General features: G+C 43.7%; 2 protein-coding genes across 3 annotated transcripts in view; one reads left to right on the forward strand and one right to left on the reverse strand.

Annotated features, from left to right (window-relative positions):
* LAS1L (LAS1 like ribosome biogenesis factor) overlaps window positions 1-3,662 on the reverse strand; it is a 43,915-nt gene extending 40,253 nt beyond the window's left edge. Inside the window, exons 1-3 of one of the 2 annotated variants that reach the window (XM_080989841.1) lie at window positions 3,528-3,662; window positions 2,381-2,611; window positions 973-1,098 (exon numbers count right to left, since the gene is read on the reverse strand). In XM_080989841.1, the coding sequence (XP_080845967.1) occupies window positions 973-1,098; window positions 2,381-2,562 (308 nt within the window). In that variant the 5' untranslated portion in view covers window positions 2,563-2,611; window positions 3,528-3,662. The remainder of the gene's footprint in view (window positions 1-972; window positions 1,099-2,380; window positions 2,612-3,527) is intronic. The other variant, XM_080989842.1, reaches the window with a different exon arrangement.
* Window positions 3,663-3,784: 122 nt separating this feature from the next.
* Window positions 3,785-20,911, forward strand: part of LOC308468051 (centrobin-like) — an 82,672-nt gene continuing 65,545 nt past the window's right edge. Inside the window, exons 1-2 of the transcript XR_013981412.1 lie at window positions 3,785-4,013; window positions 14,122-14,217. The gene's annotated coding sequence lies outside the window, so the exon portion shown is untranslated. The remainder of the gene's footprint in view (window positions 4,014-14,121; window positions 14,218-20,911) is intronic.

Consider the following 20,911-nt stretch of genomic DNA (forward strand, 5'->3'; position numbering starts at 1 on the left):
GGGCCATCTTCATATATGAGGATCAGACTGAATCAAAGGCATTGTGCATTACCCTTTATACAATTCACCTAGGAACATATTGCTCTATTTATTTCAGAATTTTATAGAAGACCAGTCATATACAGTGGTACCTTGGGTTAAGTACTTAATTTGTTCCGGAGGTCCGTACTTAACCTGAAACTGTTCTTAACCTGAAGAACCACTTTAGCTAATGGGGCCTCCTGCTGCCGCCGGAGCACGATTTCTGTTCTTATCCTGAAGCAAAGTTCTTAACCTGAAGCACTATTTCTGAGTTAGCGGAGTCTGTAACCTGAAGCATATGTAACCTGAAGCGTATGTAACCCGAGGTACCACTGTAATTCCAAAATTTGATGGTTGCTGGATGATGCAAACAGGTTTGTTGCCTATAGAGCAGCTTCATATGCACTAGCATAAGAGAAAGTTGTGGGTGATTTTTTTTTTTTTGCCCCAAACAATGTCAGTTGCCAAAAAGATTATTTAATCTAAATGAATTGGGAACCTTACACTTTACTTTTTTTCTAATCTGCAGTTCTAAAAATGTGAAATGCCTTAAACCAATCATCTTGGATTGTCTGGTTTTGCTTTTATTATTTAAATCTAATTGAATGGCTGTATTAAAATTCTCTCATGCAAGCTAGAACTGAACCTGTTGGTTCCTATGTGGCAACTCAGTTACTAAACCTTTATTCACCTTAACTGAAATCAAAACAGAATTTCAGTTGTGAGTAAACCTGAGTTGGAGACAACACCCAAGAACTTAACGGTTGGTATTTTAATGTATACTGCAATTATGAATTATGTATATACTGAAAATGCTATAATGGTATGACAGCTTTCTACAAAGAAAGCCTAATCTCTCCCTGCTTAGCACTAGGGGTGTGGAATTACTGACTAGCACAAACATCCTTTCCAGCCCTCCAACCTTCCTTCCTCTTGTCTACCCATTCTTACCTCACAAGAGCTAGACCATACGTAAGGACCAGTTCATGGGATTTCAGAACACCAGAGGCATCTAGGAGTTTACAACGAATCAGATCCGCAGTGCACTCCACAGCTAATGGCATCCTATGCCCATACCTAGGTTTAAAGAGTGAAACACAGTGAGGTCAGGATTGTCTCTATTCTGAAGACAAAAAGCATATACCTACCTCCTAGAGCAGTAGTTTTCAAATTCCGAGTTTAAGAAAACCCCTTCCTCAAGGAGACCTGTGAACTCCTTGAACTGTGGAAAAGTGGCATACAAATAAAATTATGTAAGTATGCCATTTTTTTTCATCTGGAATTGCCAGAGAGAGGTGCTGTGAGAAACTGACCAGGATCTAGATCAGGGGTAGGGAACTTGTGGTCATGCAAATGTTGAATTCCAAATCCCACCAGCCAGCATGGCCAAGGGATGACATGAGTCCAGCAACATCTGGAGTGCCATAAATTCCCCACCCTTGATCTAGATCAGTGGTTCTCAAAGGGTGTGGCAGCAGAGGAAGATACATGTGGCAGGAAGATTCAAGAACATTCAAAGAAACATTTAAACATTTCAGTGCAGTATAGTATCAAAAAAAATTTTTTTTGAATATGCAACCAGAAGCAGAATCCATGCCTCTCTTTAAGAGCATTTCTCTCAAATTAGACCTAATATAAATGAGATTACCCGGCAAAAGCAAACTCACTCCTCTTACCGAGTCTGTACTTAAGATACATATGTAAGAAGCTCATTTATATTATATTTCGAGAATGATTCATGTTTCTTATGTAGCTGCATTGTTTTATATTTTCTGGATGTCCCACGATCATATTATAAAGTATTCATGTTCTATGTTATAAAGCAAGCATTGATGGGAGCTGTTTCTTTTTGTTTTCCAATGCATTTCTTATCAATAAAAAATTTAGTGAGGTGCAAGCAAATTTTTATTCTGAAAGTGTGGCCCAGAGAAAAAAGTTTGAGAACCAATGATCTAAATTCAAGAGAAAAGCCAAGAGCTTGGAACTGAGAAAAGAATAGGTGCTGCTAAGCAGAGGAGGAGTGGACAGAGGTCTTCACCCCTAGCAATCATAGGATAGAGCAGAGCTTTCCAAACTGTGTGTCACGACACGTTAGTGTGTCAGTTGCAGTGTGTAGATGTGCCATGTGAATGCTTCCTGCACTTCTCCTGGGACTGAAAGGGGATAGTTTAACCTTCAATTTGCCGAATTACTGTGTCGCGAAATAATGCATGTCTAAAAAGTGTGTCACTAACATGTAAAGTTTGGAAAGCTCTGGGATAGAGTCTGACTCACCTTATCCCCTGCCATCCTTCCCTTGCACTTCAGGTACCTACCCACCTGCTTGCTGCCTCTATAACCCGTTCACATTCCCTCTTACCTGCTTTTCCAAGCAGATATTCGGTCCAACGCATCCTGTTGTATCTCACGGTCCCCACAATATAAGCCCACCATCACTTGGTCCCATTCAGCTTTGCTCTCCCAAGCCACGACACTCTGTGGCCTCTTCCGCCAAGACATCTGCTTCCATCCTGGGGTTGTGCTACTGGGACCACTAGACATGCTGTCGCTCCACTCTTCAACAACCTCCACAGATCCAACACTATCAGACCTAAGGATAAAACAAAACTTTTGTGAGCTGAAACGCACCAAAGTCAATGTCTCATATGCATTCTCAAGCTGACAAGTGCTGTCCCTACATCACACACAAGTTCAAAGGTCAGCTTGGACAAAACTGGCATTTACTCAACTTCCAGTAGGCAGCTGTGCTGCTCTGTTGCAGCATAAACCAAAGAACATCTTGAAGCACCTTTAACACAATTAAATTCTTTAGCCTATACTTGATGCTGTTTTCCTGCATTTCTGTGGTGGTCCTATATCCATTTATCTATCTAACCATACACACATAAATAAACATACATTTTTGTGTGATGCATATATAAATATAAAGAGACATTTTAAAATATTCACACAGCTCTGGATCCTGGTAAGATTCTGTTAATCACTAAAATCATACACTGATGACAATTACTAACAGTTTTGCATGCGCTCTCTATAAATATATCACACGCACACTTACACTCAAGTCTCTGCTGCTTTTGCTGCATTTACTCAGTAGCAATTCATACCTTCACATTATACAGACATCACACAAAATACGTAATATTTCAGATGTATACACTTAAACATATAAACTAACACACATAAAGTTTATAAATTAGGATGGCTATATTTAGTAGTCTTTATGTGATTCTATGTTGTATTGAGTTGAACTACTGTAAGGCCGCCGCCAGCACATGGAACAAAAATTCCTACGAATACATTCATATACTGTATTTACTGACGTACATACAACACACACGCACACACTGTGTGGCGATACCCGTGTAGGGAGGTGTTCCATATACTGTACACATACGATACAAAACCACCACTTAGGTCCCCACCGCCGTTCTCTGCGCCCTATTTGGGAAGGGGGTGTGTGAGGCGCCTGTAACCACTCCACCCGCCCCGTCCCCCACGTCCACCTTATGCTGAGCAGACCCGCTGCACACACTTATATCCTGCGCCGATGGGACCTGCTGAGGAGCAGCGAGGATCCCTAGCCCCTCCAAAATCAAGAAGAGAGTAAGCCGACCGAGGAGAAAAGAAAACGAGCGGGAGACAAAGCAAGACCAATTACAGCGGCAGGGGCGGGGCGAAGGAAGCGAGGGAGCAATCTGACTGGGTGCGCGGCGCCCCCTGCGACACGGAAGCGGATATGAGGTAAAAGGCATAAACATAGCTGCGGCAAGACTGTCCCCGGCGGCTGAGCTTCCGGGGCTTTCCAGGCTTGGGGTTTGTGGTTGCCGGTCTTCACCTGGGCGGAAGTGACGGTTGCCCATAGCAACGGCACGGGATTCCAGGGTTTTAAGGGTAGCTGCGGAAGCCTCTATGTTTTCCTCAGGCGGGGGCGCAAGCGCACAAGCATGCCATGCTCGCGTGAAAGGCGTCAGTACTGAGAGGTGACTCAGGTGGGTAAGAGATAAAAGCATCTTACGAGTTTATTTAGGCTTCATCCATTTTTTCATCCAGGCTGATGTACCTGGCTCTTCCCGTTCCCGATTTATATCCCCACGACAACCCTGTAATACCTCAGGCCGAGAGGCAGTAGCTGAGTGGGAATAGGGAACCCTGGTCTCCTCCAGGCCCAACCACTAGGCCAAACTGCCTCTCACAGCCCTGTAAACTTTCAGCAAAAGTTTTTGATGAAAGAACAGCCCCTCACGCTCTCCACACACAACTTTTCACACAAAAATGAGATCCAGGTTCCATTGCCTCCCCTTCAGCTATTATTTGTGAGGAAGTCGTGGCAGGGCTTCTACTGCAGCTGCTGTTTCTACACCAGATCCTTGAACCCCTCCATTTTTTTCAACAGTCCCCTCTCAGCCCTGCCCACACTAAAACCTGGAGTAATTTCCCTGATTCATAAGACTGAAACCTGCTTTATACAAATGAATCCCCCAAATGCCTTTTGAGACCAAGTACTCAAGATTGTTTAGTGTGGCAGCACCTACACTTTGGAACTCTGCCTGTTGGGACCAAGCAGGCGCCGTACTGTACTCGGCCATGAAGGTCGCTGGGTGATGGCAGGCCTGGGTAAATGTCCCCTCAAAATTTGAAAGTGCATAAAAAATCTGCTGACTCTTCCTGTTCAGTTGTTGCTTACTCTGGCTCAGCTTCTCCTATGCTGAAGATGCATCTTTAAACATGCCCATGCCTACAGACTCCAGTACTCTCTAAGGAATTTTACAACAGCTAGGACTGGCAATCCTACCAAGGCCCCTGTCTCGCTATGAAACAGCGAGATTCAGAGGGACATGGAAATGATCACTCCCGAGTGGTTTCTCTGCTACTGTGGAGCACATTCAGTTCCCCTGATACACCGCAGAGTATAAATGAGATGAAGCAGGCAGGCAGGATGACAGAGCATAGGTGGTGGAAGTCCCACCGCAAAGATATCCAAACACAGGCAATCATGCCTACTCTGTGACTGTGAAAACACAAAGCGGACCTACTCCATTGCTTCCAAGTCATCATCAAGAAATCAGCTGGTGGAGTTTTTCAGGGTGGTCAGCAGGCTGTAGGCACCTATATCAGTGGAGTGGGCCCAGAACACTTCTGTGAGTTGCTTGCTAGGCACTTTGAGGGCAAGGTTTATTCATCTCCATAGTGAGCTAGATGCTGTGATTGATGTATTCCCAATATAGGTTTCAAGCACTCCATCAAGCCATGTTTTGTGGGATCAGTTTCAGCTTTTGTAGCCTGATGATGGTGGCAGGGTGCTTGTGAATATGTACCTGTCATAAATATAGGGGTTGCTCGTGCTTAAGTTGCCGCCACTCCTGGCTAGGTTGCCTTGTTAAACCTTTTCTGTCTGAATAGCCCTTCACTTCGTGGCTGTTTCAGTCGCTAGCAGAATCCGTCAGTGGGCGTTTCTTAAACCTCTTCCAGCATAAAAGCTGTTTGACTCCAAGTCTCCTCCTACTGTCCCTGCGCGGAAGTCTTCTGCGCAGGGAGGGTGTGGGTAGCGGAGGACCCGTGCTCTCCCCGCTGGTCTCCGGTGAGGAGTCCTGGAGCCCCCTCGCCGATTCCCCCATCTGCCCCCCTTTATCCCTGGTGTTACGCTGATATCCTTCCCCAGCTGATGAGCTGCCTCTCTCCCTGCTGGGCCCTTATCCAGCATCACTCGGGAGCCTTGCCTCCGCCTCTGGCTCCGATGTCAGTTCCCTGACAGTACCCAACAACGTGTCATTTGCACCCTTGCCCTTCATGAGGGAGTGATGTTGCTCAGATAGAAGGAGGTGATAGTTCAACTACTCCTGGGGGGAAAACCCACCCTGGACCAGATGGCATTTAACAACTACTGCTCTGTCGTAGATACCACCTTTTGGGACAAGGAATTTAGGGAGCCATTGTGAAACAACTGCAGGTGTTCCTGGAGAAAACAATATGTAGACACATTTCAATCTGGATTCAATCTGCTTTGGTCACCCTGGTAAATGACAACTATTGGGAGAGGGAGAATATGACCCTGTAGCTCTAACAAAATCTCTTACTGGCTTTTGATACCATTAACCATGGTATCCTCCTGAACCATCTATGAGACATGGGTGTAGAGAAGAGATGTTACACAGAAGAGTCTCTTCCATGCCATTCCTGGCCCCATTGCTGTACAACAGCCCTTCAGTGCTTTCCTTTTTTTATATAAAAAAAAGCAGTTCAGCTGCTTTAAAATAAATTGAAAAGAATAATTTCAAACTGAACACCCCACCCCCTCCACCTTTCCCCAACCTAAAGGCATAGTTCAGATGTCGTATAAGCACTGAAGTAGAGGCTGAATGTTACTAATATCAGCATACTAATGCAACCATATATTATGGAATTTAGCAAGTACAGTGCTCTTCTACCTGGTCGTTTCTGGAATTGCCCCTTTTTAGGTCACAGCCTCAGAAAAGGGAGGAAATGACCAATTAACAATCAAACCTAGGCATCCTGGACCAATGTACCTCACACCTTCCAACCAACCCATTGAAATTTCTTTAGAGTTTAAAGTCAGTTCCCCAGCTCCTTGCTTCTCCCTGAAAATAAATTACTGTGTTTGCCCACTCTGACTTTAGACCTCCAGTATCATGGTTCCAAGCAGCAGCAGCAGCAGCAGGAGGAAACTGACCTTGCAGGACTCAAAAACTTCTCCAAAGCAGCACTAAGGAATATTTTGCGTGGGAAAAATAGTGGACAGGAATACTGTGTAGTGGGGAAAAGCTCTGGGGTGGGGTGTGATATGCAGGTGGGAAGCAGGTGGGGAAGGGCTAAGTAGGCAAAAGATCACTAATAACCACCAGTACAACCAGGGAAATTCATCGCTTGATATGTTCCATGTTGCAGACCAACCATATTCATGGCCCTCTGCCCTGCCTGGTCTCACATATTTTATTCCTGGAGGTGTGGCAAAAAAAACCTGTCCATCCCACCGCATAATAAAGCTGAAATGCACAAGTGTATACTATAAAGACAGCATCTTGTTTAAATACCTACTATTAAAAACCATGATGCCCTTGGGGGTCTTCCATTAGTTTTTTGATCAGGCATAATGGGATTAGTAGTAAACTAGGAGCCTGCAAAAAGCATTTCCAGTTTATTACCTTTGTGCCTCACTAAAGGGATTGAGCATAGCAGGGCAGGAACCAAGGAAGGATGTACAGCAGCAGATTTACATAAAGGCTGCATTCACATTATGTATTTAAAGCACATTTAAAACATTCTACCCCTCTTCCTCCCCCCCAAAAAGAATCCAGAAAGAGTTGTTTGTGTAGTGTGCTGAGACCTGTGAGCTCTGAACTATTGTTCACAGGATTCTTGGGGGTCATAGAATCATAATTATAGAGTTGGAAGGGACCTCAAGGGTCATCTGGTCCAACCCCCTGCAATGCAGGAATATCAGCTAAAGCATCCAAAACAAATGGCCATCCAACCACTTCCTTTTTTATACATATTTGACTCACCAAGAAGCTGGCCTGACTTCTTCAACAATTGAATCCTCCATTAGATTTTTAACCCTTGTCAAGTTCAGGACCTCAATAATTATAAGGGACTCAGACATCATGCAGTCTAATTCCCCCAAACTTACAACAAAACAAACAAACAAATGTTTCTAGCTCCCTGTAATGAATGCATTGCCAACTAAATACAGTGGTACCTTGGGTTACATACACTTCAGGTTACATACGCTTCAGGTTACAGACTCCACTAACCCAGAAATAGTACCTTGGGTTAAGAACTTTGCTTCAGGATGAGAACAGAAATCGTGCTCCGGCGGCGCGGCGGCAGCAGGAGGCCCCATTAGCTAAGGTGGTGCTTCAGGTTAAGAACAGTTTCAGGTTAAGAAAGGATCTCCGGAACGAATTAACTACTTAACCCGAGGTACCGCTGTATCTGGCATTTGCCCTTGTTTTAAGAGAATCAGCTACGACCGAGGAGCCCAACTCCTGGAGAGTTAACTCACAGGTGTGGCCTGGCTGGAGGACTTTAATTACTACTCTGCGCAGGTTCCGAGGCCTCATCAATAATAAAGGGCAATTCACTGTTAACTAAGCTTGTGTTACGTTCATACATAAATAGCAGAAAGTGCCCCTCGCCCCAGTAGTAATTTTTATCTACTGCTCTCAGAAAGTGGGATATTAGCAGCCCAGTAGAGGGCATTCTCTGGCAGCTCTATGGATTTATAAATCCCTTCCCAAAGAGCTAAGTCTGGCACCTGCATTATATAGTTTTTGTGGTATGCTGAAGACACAGATCTTTAACCTGTCTTTGTCAGCATAGATTTGTGTTTTCACGACCCATCCTGTGACTGCAATTTGTTTTAACTGTTTTTAATATTGAATTTTAGCAAGACAAACAAGCCATCCCTTCCCCTGTCTGACTCTTTTAAATTTGTTTGTAAATTCGGATCGAGACCTGAATAACAAGGAACTGGTATGGCACCTTTTGACAGTGGCCCAGGCCACAACTACCAAGTTCTGGAAGGCTTTTGATCTCAATAATCTTGATTTTTGCTATTCCAAGGCTTGGCCCTTCTTGAAAAGATCTTGCATAAGCAAAAGTGCCCGGGGCATAAGTGATCAAGATCCCTTCTTTGCCATTTGATCTCATTTTATTTTTTTATATACAAACTCAGGAATGTTAGGTACCACAGATCTATGCAAGTGTCCTAATTTATTACATCCCAGTGTTTATTTCTTTGAAATGGACTGAGACCATGGAACCCTTTGGTAATTACAGACAACACATCCTTTCCCTCTCAGTAATGCTTTATTCTTAGCTTAGGAAATCACAGCTGCATTCTACATTTCTTTATTGACAATTGTGACAACTAATCTTTGTTTTTTTAAAAAAAAACAATCTTATTTCTTTTTTCTGTACAGTCATACCTCAGGTTAAATATGCTTCAGGTTGAGCTTTTTCAGGTTATGCTCCGCGGCAACTGGAAGTAATGGAACATGTTACTTCCGGGTTTTGCTGCTTGCACATGCACAGACGTTCAAAATGACATCACACGCATGTGCGGAAGCGGCGAATCGCGACATGCGCTGACGCGGGTTGCGTTTGCTTCAGGATGTGGATGGGGCTCCAGAACGGATCTCATTCGCATCCAGAGGTACCACTGTATTTGCCTCTTGTTGTTAATGAAAATACTTTGAACAAAGATTGAATTTTTAATTGTCATAATCCACCCTGGGTAGGCTGGTGAAGGTGTGGTAACAAATTTTATTACCATCCCTGACTTTTTCTTTTCAAAGGTAAAAGTCATGTCTGTTCCTCCTCCCCACTTTTCTTCAGGCCCCAACCACTGCTGCCAAGTGGCCCTTAGATGGTTGTGCCATGCAGCCTGCAGACAGAAAAAGGCTGAGAGGCAAGGAATTGGACTTAGAACCTTTCACATGCAAAGCATGTGCATTAACGCTGCCCCCCCCCTGACCTTTTCACCAGAAAACCACATAATTTCTTTCACAGTACTAGCAATCCAGGGGATGCAGAACTCTAAGAGACTTTCATAACTGCATGCCACTCTGCTGCAGAAGGATCTTTGCTCTGCTGGCAGCAATTGTTTATGATCCTTTTGGTCAGAGAGGGCTGCATGACTTCAACCTGTTATTGTGCACGTTTCGAATGCAGGAACACCTGATCACCAGTGTCAGAGAGTGTTCCAAAAGGTGGGTTCAGAAGATAGTTCAGTACAATTAAATTAAATTTGTCTTTAAATCTGATTTAGGCAGGCACGGCTCTGTGTGAGAGATTACAGCTAATGTTTATTTGCCAGCCAGGGAAAGTTGTTGTTGTTTTTGGTTTTTTTACAAGCCCAAGAGGCTGCAAAATTGAAAAGTGCCTCCTAACAAATTAATTAGTCTGTAAGCATCCTTCAGCTTTTTGTAGGTAACACATTGGACATGTGGGGAGGACAAAGGAGGAGGCTTCTCTGTAGCAGAATCCCTTTTTCCTTCTGACTCTTTGGAGACAATGACAGCAGCACACAGGTTCCTTGGGGGTGAATGCCGTTTGCTGCCAGCATTGGCCAAGGCCAATTAAGGATGATCAAAAGCTCCTTCCTAAAAATTCTAGCCTCCAGCTTGTTCATAATCAAATTAAACCATAAAAACTGCATTTAGCAGTCGATTTTCTGGTCCTTTGAGGTGCTGCTGCTGGAGTTGGGCAGATGTAATGTTCCCAGTCCCTTCACCCTGGGTCAGAGATTGGGACTGCAATCTCTACATGGTGGCAAACCATGAGCTCCTTGGAGAAAATGTGGTGTGTAAATGCAAGTAATTATTATTATTTGCTTGCATAAAGCTTATGCAGAGTATGCCTGGTTTTATTGATCACGTGTTCCGATTTGTTTGTCAGGAGGTTATATAACAGTGAGCATTCAGCCTGGTTTGTTTGTGCTGTGTTTATATATCTTCCTGTTATTCATTCATCCAATGACGCCAAGGTTGCAGGTTCGATCCCTGTATGGGACAGCTACATATTCCTGTATTAGTGGGGGTTGAACTACATAATCCTCCGGGTCCCTTCCAACTCTACAATTCTCTGATTCTATCATCCACACTTTCAGAGCATTTCCCTGTCACTTTCCTAACTACAATTAGTCATGGTTTTTAAAAAGTGAATTTGTTGTGTTAGTATGACAGAGAACTTTAATACATTTTAATTACACAAATCAAAATCTTCAGTATTCCCTTGAATCCCCCCTGCAAAATATTGACAGCTGACCTTAAATACAGAGAGTAAAGCCAATAGAGCAAGTCCTATTAGTGGGACTTAATTCTCAGGAAACGTGCAGGGGTTTGTGCTAGGCAAGTATGTTGGCCATATGTCTCTCTTTGCATTGGACAAACCTATCTTTGAAGGCATCCTACTTTTCAGAATGAAAAGAAATCCCAACATTCCTGACCATTGGCCATGCTGGCTAGGGCTGATGGGAATTGTAGCCCAACAGTGTCTCAGGGTCATCAGCGTGGTACAGACAATACTGGGCAAGGTGGATCAATGGCTTGACTCAGAAGTTTCCTATGTCCCTGTGCACATTTGACAATCTGTCCAATGAGACGTTTTCAAGCATTATACCACCACATGGAGCCTCCACCACATAACAAAAACAAGAGCTTTGTGGCATCTTAACATATCTTAACATAAACATTATGGCATAAGCCTGCATATGACAAAGTGAACTAGCCCTGTAGAAGCTTGTGTCATAACAAAATTTCTTAGCCGTTCTCTGTTGTTTATTCTGCAACCCACTCACATAACCTGCCTCTTTGGAATTCGTTATGCAGACACATTTCCAGTATGGCTGTCATTGTGTTTGAATTGTAGCATTGTAGTCCATTCTGTTGTTCTTGAGTTACACAAAATGCAGCCATCCTCCCATCTGATTGAAATGCCAGGCCCCTCGCTGAATGATGATTTAATAAGTTCTATGAGCAATCCTGGCCGTCACAGCAAATTCCAGCAATGGAGTGGTGTGAATCAGCAATGGAGAAGCAAAACACACCAAAGAGCTTTCATTTCCAGGCCAGGTTCTCAGCCTTAGTTGCTGGAAGGATCTTTCTTTTTCCTCCCACGATTTCTCCTTTCTGAACAAGCTCAATATTTATTGGCTATGTGGATGCAAAGTGAGCTAATAGGTTAACACCCTTCAGTTAAGAAGAAACACTCATCAATAGTGCCTGTTTTTTGTTTTTTAAAAAAGACAAATAAAAATTCCAGATTTTATTTTTTAATTTAAAAGCAAGCACTTACAAAACCTGTGAGTAGCAGGCAATGGCCTCATTTGGATGTAGCAGTAAATTATGATTTAGTATTAAATAGGTTTGCGATATTTTGAAGAGCAAAAAGGGGACACATTTTCTGTGACACATTTGTAGGTGGGCTGGGGGGGAATAGTAGTAATAAGATAAAAGGTGTATTGAAATATTTAATAATGGTAATAAAAATGAAAATGGAGAGTGATAAATAAGAGATGTCAGTTAAAGTGGAGTAGAAAGAGAAGGGGAGATATAGTTAAAAGAAGAAGAGGATTCCCCCTCCTCCCAGAAATGGAAGAAAAGGGGGGAAATGATTAAAAATACAAAAACAAACCAAAAATAGGGAGGATTTTTAAATATATATATATATATGTAAGGATGAGGATGGTACTGCTGCATCCAGAAGTTGGAGCAATTACTGAGGCAGCATCCTTGAGGGCTCAGGCTTTCCCCATGGGTGCTGGCATATTCAGTCTCCTCTGCACTCGCCCACCAAAATGTAATAATAATAATAATAATAATAATAATAATAATAATGTATCAAACCAAGCAACTGAAGGCAAAACAAAACAAATTACTGATGGGGGGGGGGTCTGATCTGTAGTAGCAGGCAGCTGTGGTCCTGGGGCAAGCAGTGCCAGGAGCCACTGCGCTCTCTCCCCAGAACCTCGCCGGTCTCATTTTGCAGCCTCAACTTTCTTGTGGCGGGTTGCTCTCTCCAGCAGCACAACCATTATGTCCCTCACACACCTTCACAGATTACTGGGCTTGGAGCATGTTGGGGACTCGTGCTCCACATTGCCACGCAGGAGCACCCTAGGGATGTGGCTAGGGCTTCCCTGCATACCCAAGCCCCACTAGAGCAAGCCCATTCCCAGCCGGGAAAGCCCTTTCTCCTGTGCTGCTCCTGCTCCTCCATGCCCTGGTGCCAGTCATGCTTCTCCGGCTGCTCCTGTTCGTCCTGCTTGGTCTGGGCCAGGCACCGTGGCCGGGAGGTGTCTCAATAGCCTGGGGAGCCTTGGCGGTGCACAGTGGTAGCAGCCATTTGGAGGAGGAGGAGGAGGAGAGGCCACAGGTGCAGGTCTAGGAAGGAGACCCGTGGTGCCCATACAGTGGTACCTCGGGTTACAGACGCTTCAGGTTACAGACTCCGCTTACCCAGAAATAGTACCTCAGGTTAAGAACTTTGCTTTAGGATGAGAAGAGAAATCATGCAGCAGCAGCGCGGTGGCAGCAGGAGGCCCCATTAGCTAAAGTGGTGCTTCAGGTTAAGAACAGTTTCAGGTTAAGAATAGACCTTCAGAACAAATTAAGTTCTTAACCTGAGGTACCACTGTATAAGGTGCTGAGCAAAGGCCCCAGTGACGAAGGAATGGCGGGGGTGCAGAGCGGGAATCCTGCTTCTGCAGCCCTGTGCACTGTGCAGCTACAAAGCACACTGCTTACCTGGGTGTGCCCTGCTGGCCATTGTGCTCCTCAATGGCAGCATCCTTCTGGAGTGGGGCTGGCCTCCCCTGCTGGCAAAGGGAGAAGAAGACAATGAGGGCCATAAGGTTCCTGCCTCCGCTGCTGAATTTGGCCTGCTACCAAACCAAAAAACCCCAGACATTTTGCCAAGTTTTAAAAATCCTCCTGGACACAAATTTTACTCCTGAAAAAGAGGACGTGTCCAGTGAAAACCTGACATATGGCAATTACATGACTAGGCCACATGCTCCTCCTTTCCACTCTCTTCCCTTGAAGGATGGCTCCAGTGGGTTGGGGTGGTCTATGCTGTAGTTGAGGCAACCTGACAGTGAGGGTCCTGGGGATGATCCAAGCATGGGGTTTTCCCCTCAACCCACTCTCCAACTCACCCATCTCTGCAACAACAGCCGTGACCTCTGCCACCCTTGCCTCCCTCTCTACAACTATTGGAGCAATCCTTGACACTTCCATGGTGCCTCATGTACCAGCTTCCGCAGCACAGTCAGACACTAGGAGGAGCCCTATCCAGAGGGGGGGGGGTGCCCTGTCCAGCACTCAGGGGGCAGAGACCCCCTCCTGTCTAGATGCAAGAGGCTCCTATACCAAGCATAGTGATGGATTGCAGAAATGCTTGCTGCGCTAAGTTGAGTCCTCCCTGTTCCTTTATATAGGATAGCAAGGGTATGTGTCATTGTTGGATCAACTTCTAAGCCTTGGGAGCTAATTCACTTGCCTTTGTGTAGCTGAACCTTGGATTAATTATGTGCATTCCCTGTTGTGCCTTAACCAGCAATTTGCATATGTATTGTAGGAATCTGGATATTAAAGCCTTTGAAAAGAATCCTCCTTCAAGCTCTTGTTTTTCAGCAACTGGGAGCCAGGTGTCAGAGGCAGTTGCCAGGGTCAGGTAAGTAATAACTCAAAAGGTGCCGGTGAAGTTAACTCTTTATTCAAAGAAACAAAACAGCTCAAGCCTAATGAGCCTAGTAACTTTCCACAGTGAGGCAGTTGCAAGGACTGAAGGTCCCCACCTTCCCACAGTTCCCTAAATCTCCTTCCTGGATCCTTCTCAAGCAACCCGAGTCTCCTCCTTCTTGCCTCTCTTTCATCCGCTCTCTTCATTCTTTTTCATGCTCTGGGAGACCAGGATGGTTGCAGCTGGAGGGGGAGACCCTCTGGCTTCTTCAACAGCTTACCTGATCTCTGCCTTGTGCCCCCTCCCTCCTCTAGCCTCCACATCTGCCTCTGCTTTTAGATTGCTCTCTATCCCAGTCTCTTCCTGTTCACTAAGCCCTGTTGCCTCTTTAGCTTCTGACACATCCTCCCAATCTTCTCCCTCTGACCACTCATTGTCATCCCACCAGTAATCCCCTGGCTTCCTCCCTTGTGGGTTACCCAGCTGGTGCCTCCCACCATGCTTCTGCATCCAGCCAGTCCATGGCCCTAGGATAGTAGCCTTCGTCCCACTTCATGTTTTAAGCCATCCCCAATTCCCAAAGTGGCAAAAAGCTCTAGGTGCCACATTGCATTGCGTTTTAGAGTTGTAGTGTCATCATGCATTTTATTTTGTTTATTTGTTTTTATGAACAAAATTTGTACACTGCTGAATTGTAACTAAAACCCATAACCTACGTGCATGTGTACAAGAGATAACGGGAGTAAAGGTCCTAAAAAGTGTGGGCAAGGCACAAGAGTGCATGGTTTGCCTCCCCATGATCAAGAGGGGCTAAAAGAGGCAAGTGTAATGGCAACTTCCATGTAGGAGAAGTCTCAAGTGGTGTGCGCAAATTCCGTCGAAGGTACATAAGCATAGGGGTCACAGTCCTACTGTTGCTTCAACTGCTCTCTGAGGACACAAACCAGGGAGAGTTAATGCCTGCTACGTAGTTCCTAGAAGTGTGTGGCAGTGTGTATTCAGTGCTTAGGAGCTGCTGTGTGTGCTTTTGTCAACAAGAATAACTATCTGTCGTTTGCCCTCCTTGACTGGATGTGAGCAGGACACTCCACTGCCCCTTGGGGAAACATAAACACCACCAACAAAAACATTTCAATAAACCATTATGCTATCCTGGGAGATATATGTTTATCACTCCTTCTGATAGCGAACTCAGCTGCTGAGTGCTGACATTATAGCCATAACACTGTTCTGCCACCTCTGCATTTCATCTCTCTGCAGCAAGTTGGCAATGCCAGTGGCAATGTGAAAAGCCTGACAGCAGAGGGCCTGTGTGGCCCACGTAAACATCACATAAGGGATTGGGGAAATGATTTTTCCGGAATGGAATGTCATTAAATTTGCCATCATTACTGACTGGGTCAGTATATAGCACAGTGGCAGGAACAGCTGGGGGTGTTTCTCCATAGAGCAGCTCCCTTTCAATCAAAGCCCGGCGTGCAGCAGTGGCTCGAACCTTTTGGTGTGCTTAAATTGATTTTCAAAAATAATATCATGCATCTTGTTACAACAGCACAGTGTTACTTCAATATAGACTTAACAAAAGTCACTTCCACTGACACAGTATTAATCATAGCAGTTCTTTCTACTCATAACCGCAAAGATTATTGATCTAAATATGCCTGTTTATCTCAAAAACCAAGAACAAGCAAGCAACGGCACTCTTACTACACAAACACCTGTGATTCATATTCAGTAACAGTGGTGGGACAAAGGGCCTCCCAAGTACTTCACAGCAGGGACAGTGATCTCATCTCCTGGCAGGCTATCTGCAACCCTCTGTGTACTAAATAGATAGGTTTTTCTCAGAGAGAAATTTACAAAATAAGCTAACCAGAGGAAGAGGTACATTACATGAGCATGCGTGGCCAATGTTTAGAACTGCCATGGTTCATTTTGAAAAATAATAAAGTCTCTTTCTTATGACTAACCAAAATGTCCACAAGAATTCTTCATAGGGTCAGATGTTGGATAAAGCTGAGTGGCAGCTATTTAAGTCATCACGGCTGCACTGGCCAACAAACTTACTTACTTACTTATTTTATTTGTTTAAATAATATTTATTAATAATTTCAGAATTACAAAAAAAAAATAAAAATAAAAAACAACACTACAATAGAAAAAAAGAGAAAAATGCAAAACATAAAAACCAATACAACAATACAGCAATACAGCAAAAGAAAGGAAAAAAGAAGGGAAAAAAAGACACAAATCTCAAATTGCATATCTATAATTTCCATTTGCTCCTCACACCTCCCTTTTTGTATTCTAGTTTAATTAATTGTTTCAGCAAATTCTTTCCATCTTTCTCAATTTTTGTTTAAAAAATTTATCTTAACAATTTAACCTAATAATTAACTCAACAAATCCTTTCCATCTTTCCCCATATTCTGTTATTCAAATTACCTTAATTTATTTAACCTTATCTTACCCCAAAATACCTTAAAGCTTAAATCTTAGTTTTCAAATATACATAGCTCCTGATATCATTTCTGCTAGAGTCATATAGTTTCATTCCAACATTTCCCCTAATATTCATTAAGCTAATTCTAGATAAAAAGTTTCCTTTATAAATTTTCTTCCAATCATCATCCAGCGTCTCTTCTTCCTGGTCTCGGATCGTGTCAGTCCTTACTGTCCATTCCATCTAGTCCATCAACCTGGAAGCCTTATGTCCGAGGCCCTTAAGTCTCTTCCATGTCCCTTCTGCAGTTCTTCTTCTTCTTGTTTATACTTGCCCTTTTCCTTGTCTTTTGTTGGTCTCTTTCTTAATTTCTTTTCTTTCCTTTCTCATTGAGGAGTAGGTCTCCGGGGGATTCCAACCCAAAATTGTCTCCATCTCCCTTCATCCAGCCCGCCCATTCCCCACAGTCCCACTCCCCACAGTCCTCGATATAATCCAAAAAGTATTTAAAATCATATTTCAAAGTCTCTCCAAGGTTAGGAACCTCCTCATCTCCAAACTCCCCCTGGCCCACTCCTGTAGGGCCTCGGGTCTCTCCAGTTGTATTATTTGAGGTGCAACCGCATCCTCCTCCATTGTCATCTGCACTTGCCCAGTCAGTACAGATTCATAGGTTGGTCCCTGGATGATTTCTGTATCAATGTTCCCTGTTTGTCCACAGTTATTAACCACAACAGTCAAATCCATTTTCTCATTCATCAAGTCCATCTTCTCATGCATCTGCTCCAGCAAGGCATTTGTCTTGCATAAAGCAAGCACCCAATCTTCCTCCCAGCTCATCTTTGGTCAAGGTCAAAAAAGACTGTTCCCACGATCTTAATCTCACAGATGTTGGGTCCTCAAGTATACTGCAGCAACAATTTAACAAGCTCCCTGTAGAGGAGACAGTTTCTATTTGTATCCATTTTTTTTTTAAAGGCAAAGGAAAGTTACTTTCATTTTTCAGATATTTCAGATGTTTTTCAGATATTTTGTTTCTTTAAAATGCAAAAGGCAACATTAGACTCAACTTGTTTCTCTTCATTAGCTATCTGTCAAAAAATTCCATTCACAGTCAATGAACCTCTCCAACAGTTTCTGTCTCTGACACCCCGTTCCCAGGTTAGAGACGGTGGAAACTTATCCTTCTTCACTCCCTCTCTTGCTAGGGTTAAACAGAGTCCCCCCCCCTTTTCTCCTGCCTCCAAGGGGGGTTTCAGTGATTCTGAATGAAGGAAATTTAGGCTTTTTTTGACAGCTTTCCCAGCTTTAGCTTACAAAATTTTTGCTTTAGTCTATATACAAAAAGCGGAAGGCGGACTTCCTGTTTTGCACCTTCCCGCTTCGATACCAAATTAAGCAATTTCTTGATCCAATTTTCCGTTTCTACTCACGGGTAATTGTTTTAAGTCCAATTGTCCACAGGAAAAAGTCAGCGCTCTCCGGCAATGGCTGTGCTGCTTCACTCCGTGAAAGTAGCAGTCAGTTCGTAGCACCGCGCTTCTCACCCCACTTCGCTCCGGAGCCCCTAAATGGGATTCCCCGCGAGTAGGGGGGCGCTTCTGGTGCCCTGCCGAACCCCACGTTCCCAGGCTTCCTCTGCCTGGGATTTCTAGCGGGTCCCCACCTTCGCCGCGGTGGGAAGACCCAGTTTCCATGGAGCCCGTTCCTCCGGTCGGAGGAACTCCGCCATTCACCAATGGCGCTGACCCGGAATTCCCCTTACTTATTTTATTTGTGTCCCGCCCTTATGCCATAGATTTCACAACATAAAAGTACAAGGAAAAAAACACAAAAAATAATAAAACCAGAAAAAAACCCTACAAACCAATAACCCCCTCCCCACACTCATCAGAAGGGGCACTGCTATGGGGACTGCTATGAAGAGTGCCTGTACTTTAGAATTTACCACTATGTTGCAAAATAACATATTAAAATGGTGTGCATTGGTTTTACTGACCATTAATTTTTATTTCTTTTTGGTTAATTTTATATTCTGCTAATTTTTATTTATTTTTGGTTAATTCTATATTCTGCTTTTTTGATTTTGTTAAATGTTATTGGGCATGTGCTTTTAGAATTATTTTGATTCATTGTTGCTTTACTGTTTGGCTTTAAGCTTTGCATATTTTATATTTGTTATATATTTTCAGTTCTGTAAATCACCCTGGATGATGATGATGATTAATTTTTTGAAAATAATATCACCACCACCACCACCAAGACCCCTTACTTGGACAACCTGCTTTAGTGTGTAGCAACTGCACTTCAACTACTCTTTGATGAGGCTGATTTTTTTTATCTCTTTCAATTGGGCTTTAGACCTTATTTTGGTACATTCTTTGTGCATCCTGATGGGTGACTTATCCTGGAATACCAACAGGGGCAATATGACTGTGATTTCTCTAAGATCTCTCAGCAGCTTTCCGTGCTACCAACCCTTCTGGATTGTATTTTTAAAGTACTCTGCATGGAGGTCCTGTTTCTGTCCAAATGATCAATTTGAGAAACTATTGTTGAGAGACCACTGCTCAACAACTCGGCATTTATGATTTTGGGGGGAGGGGGTCCTATAGGGTTCAATCGTGTCCCTTAACACCTGCATAAAACCATGGTGATTGGGAGTGAAGTATCATCAATATTCATTTCAGTTTTCCAAGTGCGGAGTAAGTTCTGGGGAAATAAAACAGGCACCCCTATAAAAAGTACAATATAAGAAACATGGGCATAAAGAGTATTCAATTTACATTGTTGTACTCCACTTTGATACATTTTGTGAAAAGCAATATATAAATCTTTAAATAAACAAATTCCATAGATTGGATTGAAATAGTTCTGTCCATTAAAGATTGGTAATCAGACAGTCCCCAATATGTGCTTGAAGTCTGTCTTAATACTGTACTTACCGTACGTCTCCCACATTGCTCACAATTTAAGTGATATATTTTACTCATTCTAAAATGGTGTTAGAGCATGTTGGATTTCACAACTGTTTCCTTTAGTTTTTGCATAAATCACAGTTACAGAAGAATATTTCCTTATCCTTTCCCAGGTCTTATCAGTAATGCCATTTGCTATGCAGATCAGGGTCACCAACTATTTAGAAGCATGCAGTTTTGGATTATGGAGTGTGTGTTGTGGGGATGGCCACCCCTTCTGGTCTCATTTATTCCCCCCAGCCCTACTGGAGAAAGAGAGAAAGTGTGTGTGCACAGCTTTTTCAAGAAGGCTAGGTAAAAATTATACCCAGTAGAATTAATATCAGACTTAAAAGCACATAGAGTTGAAAGAGGAAGTGGGAAAGAGCACTGCTGTAATTTCCTCTTTCAGCCCTATACTTCACAAGAGAGGAGAAAGTTACCGCCCTCACTACCTCATGACCAAGAGAAAATGGAGGTGGTGGGGACTTAGTAGCTTCATGGGCACCAGGGGAAGACGTGAGGGCAACATTACACCAACAATTGTCATGCTGGTGACTGCTGATGTAGATTCTTCTCCCTTCCCTTTTTTTAAAAAGTAAAAAATCATTCAGTTGAATAGCAACTGTTTGTACAATTTACTCACTAGAGCTTTCTGGATCTTGATATTACTCCCCCTATTAGCAAAACAGGAGTCCTACATGCAGGCATGCTGAAGTGGAAGGGGAAAAGAGGTAAGATGGGTTGCGAGTCTTGTAAACTGTAGAGACTACAACGGTATGAAAAAAGACCAGGTTTTGTTGTCATTTAAAAAAGAGAACAAGGCCACACTCCATACCTAAACAAAACTCCACAGGGATAAAGGACTGCAGATGTGCTCTGTCATCATGGTGAATGTTGGCAGCAGAGAGTATCACACAGGTGCACATCCATATCCTTTGGGAGTTGGCAGTAAAACTGAAGAGATGCCAGCCCCCTTCTGCCTGCTTCCGTTCAGCCTTGAGTCCAAGGGTGGAGGGAGTATATGCACCCTTAGAATTGCCTGCCTTGACTCAGTTCTTCTTCCATATGATTCTTTAAGTTGAAACTCTGCTTCCTTCCCTATAAACCAGTGGTGGCGAACCTTTGGCACGCATGCCAGAGGCGGCACTCAGAGCCCTCTCTGTGGGCACACACGCCATCGCCAAAGCAGGGCCGTTGCTGGGGGTTGGCAAAGTGGCCAGGCGCTTCCCCCCCATGCCGCTGCGTGCGGGAAATGCTCCCTAGAGCATGTGCTGCCCGCAGC

Source organism: Podarcis pityusensis, assembly GCF_964106645.2.
Source record: "Podarcis pityusensis genome assembly, chromosome: Z".
NCBI lineage: Eukaryota > Metazoa > Chordata > Lepidosauria > Squamata > Lacertidae > Podarcis > Podarcis pityusensis.